This window comes from Citrus clementina, unplaced genomic scaffold (assembly GCF_000493195.1).
Source record: "Citrus clementina cultivar Clemenules unplaced genomic scaffold, Citrus_clementina_v1.0 scaffold_5, whole genome shotgun sequence".
NCBI lineage: Eukaryota > Viridiplantae > Streptophyta > Magnoliopsida > Sapindales > Rutaceae > Citrus > Citrus x clementina.
Genome location: NW_006262201.1, coordinates 25,394,291 through 25,396,775, shown reverse-complemented (window position 1 = coordinate 25,396,775; position 2,485 = coordinate 25,394,291). Strand labels below are relative to the sequence as shown.

Genomic DNA, 2,485 nt, shown 5'->3' with positions numbered 1-2,485 from the left:
CCAAGCAGCCCAGAACCCCAACCAATGGCTCAGAATAACAACCGAACACTTAAAGAGTTGGCAGCTCCTAACTTGGACCAACAACCCTTATGCATTGAGAATCCAAACCCTCAAGTAAACTTTGAACTCAAATCTGGGATGATTCATCTTCTTCCTACTTTTCATGGTCTTGCAGGAGAGGATCCAAATAACCACTTGAAGGAGTTCCATGTGGTCTGCTCCACAATGAAACCAGCCGGAGTTTCTGAAGAGCAAGTTAAGCTAATGGCCTTCCCATTCTCTTTGGCGGATTCAGCCAAGGAATGGTTGTACTATCTTCCCTCCGGTACTGTCACTACATGGAATGAGATGCGTCAGCTATTTTTGGAGAAATATTTCCCAGCATCAAAAGCTGGCAGCATTCGAAAAGAAATTTGTGGAATCCGACAGTATAATGGAGAGTCGCTCTACGACTATTGGGAACGATTCAAAAAGCTATGTGCTAGTTGCCCTCACCATCAGATAAGTGATCAACTTCTTATTCAATACTTTTATGAGGTTCTACTACCTATGGATAGGAGTATGATTGATGCCGCTAGTGGAGGAGCACTCGTGGATAAGACACCAGAAGCAGCCCGAAATCTCATTGCTAACATGGCTGCTAATTCCCAACAGTTCAACACTAGGAACGATCTACTGCCGCCACCTAAGCGAGTCAATGAGGTAAGTACTACTTCTCTAGAAAAACAAGTTTCAAATCTTACTTCTTTGGTGCAACAATTAGCAAACCAACAACTTCTTTGGGATTCAACGAAATCATTGCTGATGATGATCCTGCTCCAAAGGTGATAATTTTCTGTTCAATAATTAATTGATTAATTTATTATCACAATTAATCTTTGATCATCAAAAGAATATTATACTAGACGGTTGTACTTGAAGGAACAAAAATGTACGGGTTTTCTTTGCAGGTTATTCTTCCGAGCTTAGAGGAATTGAATCTCAGGGACTTAAGAAACATGAAAAAATTATGGGCCGATCATAATCAAGGAATGTACTTTCGTCAAAATTTAACAAAAGTGACTGTGGAAAGGTGTTATCGTCTAAAGTATCTGTTTTCATATTCTATGGTTAATAGCCTTTTGCAACTCCAACATCTTGAGATAAGCTATTGTGAGTCAATGGAAGGGGTAGTCGACACCACGGGATGGTCAGAAAGAGATGAAGGAAAGTTGATTGAATTAAAGGTTTTGCCAATATGGGACATATTCATTCAGATTTAGTTGTTGAATTCCCTTCTTTGCTAAACCTCATGATTGGTTGTTGCAGTAATATGTTAAGATTCATCTCTACGAGCTCACCAGAAGACACTATTCATTCTGAAATGCAACCTCCTCCTCTCTTTGATGAAAAGTTTTTTTTTTTTAATTAAAAAAATAATTTTAGTCACAATACTTGATTTGTCTTTTCCTTGAGTCTTCAAATTTAGTTAATATCCGCCTCTAATTTAGTTATCAATTGATTATGCCATTAATTGATTAATTAGTTATTTAATCTTTAATTGCCAGGTACGACTTCCTAGGTTGGAGGTATTATATATTGTGTGGATGGATAACCTAAGAACAATATGGCACCACCAGCTTGCTTCGGAGTCTTTCAGGAAATTGAAGAATTTGGAGATAGAAGAGTGTGATAAGCTAATGAATATTTTTCCTCCATTGGTAAGGTTTCTGTATTCATTTCGATTTTTTTTTTCAAATAACATTCAACAATTTTTTAATCATTTCTGTGTTTACAAATGATATTCAGCCACTAATTATTTATTTCAAATATTGTACTTCAAACCACCACTCTGAAATCTACGTTTTAAGTCTAGTTTTTAGGTTCACCAGCATTAGAATCAACAATATAATTTTTTTAAACAGATTCAACAGCATAATATAATTCAATTTAATTGTTTTTGCTCATATCTTAATAAGTACGATTTTCAAAAATTAAAGGATAGTCACTCATCTTATAAGTTCACAAATTCATCTATATATTTCTCTTTTCCTTAGTTCTTCACATTTCGATTGGGAAAAAAAAAAAGTCTTCAAATTTAATTAATATCTCCAGTTTAGTTAAGAATTGATTATGCCATTACTTAACCATAAATTCATGATTGTTTACAACTGACCCTTGATTGTAAAGAAATTTCCTCGAGTCTGGAAGTACTTAATAAAGATCCACTTTACAGCAATCCCTTGTTGACAGTACTAGGAAGTCTTTTCCAAATTTTTTTTTCCATTTTTATATATACATAAAAAAAAGGGGACCAAGGAAAAGGGAAAAAGAGGCATTTTAGTTGAGTTTTTTTTTAAAGGAATAGTTGAAATGTGCAAATTTATGCTTAAAAACTTATATCAAGATGCAAAATAAGTCTAAAATATTTAGAAATTGCCTTAAATTCTTTCTACGTCCCTAATACTAATTGTGTAAATACATTTTTATCATCTTTGTTTATCTG

The 2,485-nt window shown here is 34.3% G+C and overlaps 1 protein-coding gene across 1 annotated transcript in view; it reads left to right on the top strand.

Moving 5' to 3' along the window:
- LOC18041795 (probable disease resistance protein At1g61310) overlaps positions 1-689 on the top strand; it is a 7,577-nt gene extending 6,888 nt beyond the window's left edge. Inside the window, exons 3-4 of the mRNA XM_024183680.1 lie at positions 176-537; positions 666-689. Coding sequence (XP_024039448.1) covers positions 176-537; positions 666-689 — 386 coding nt within the window. The remainder of the gene's footprint in view (positions 1-175; positions 538-665) is intronic.
- The last annotated feature ends 1,796 nt before the right edge of the window (positions 690-2,485 follow it).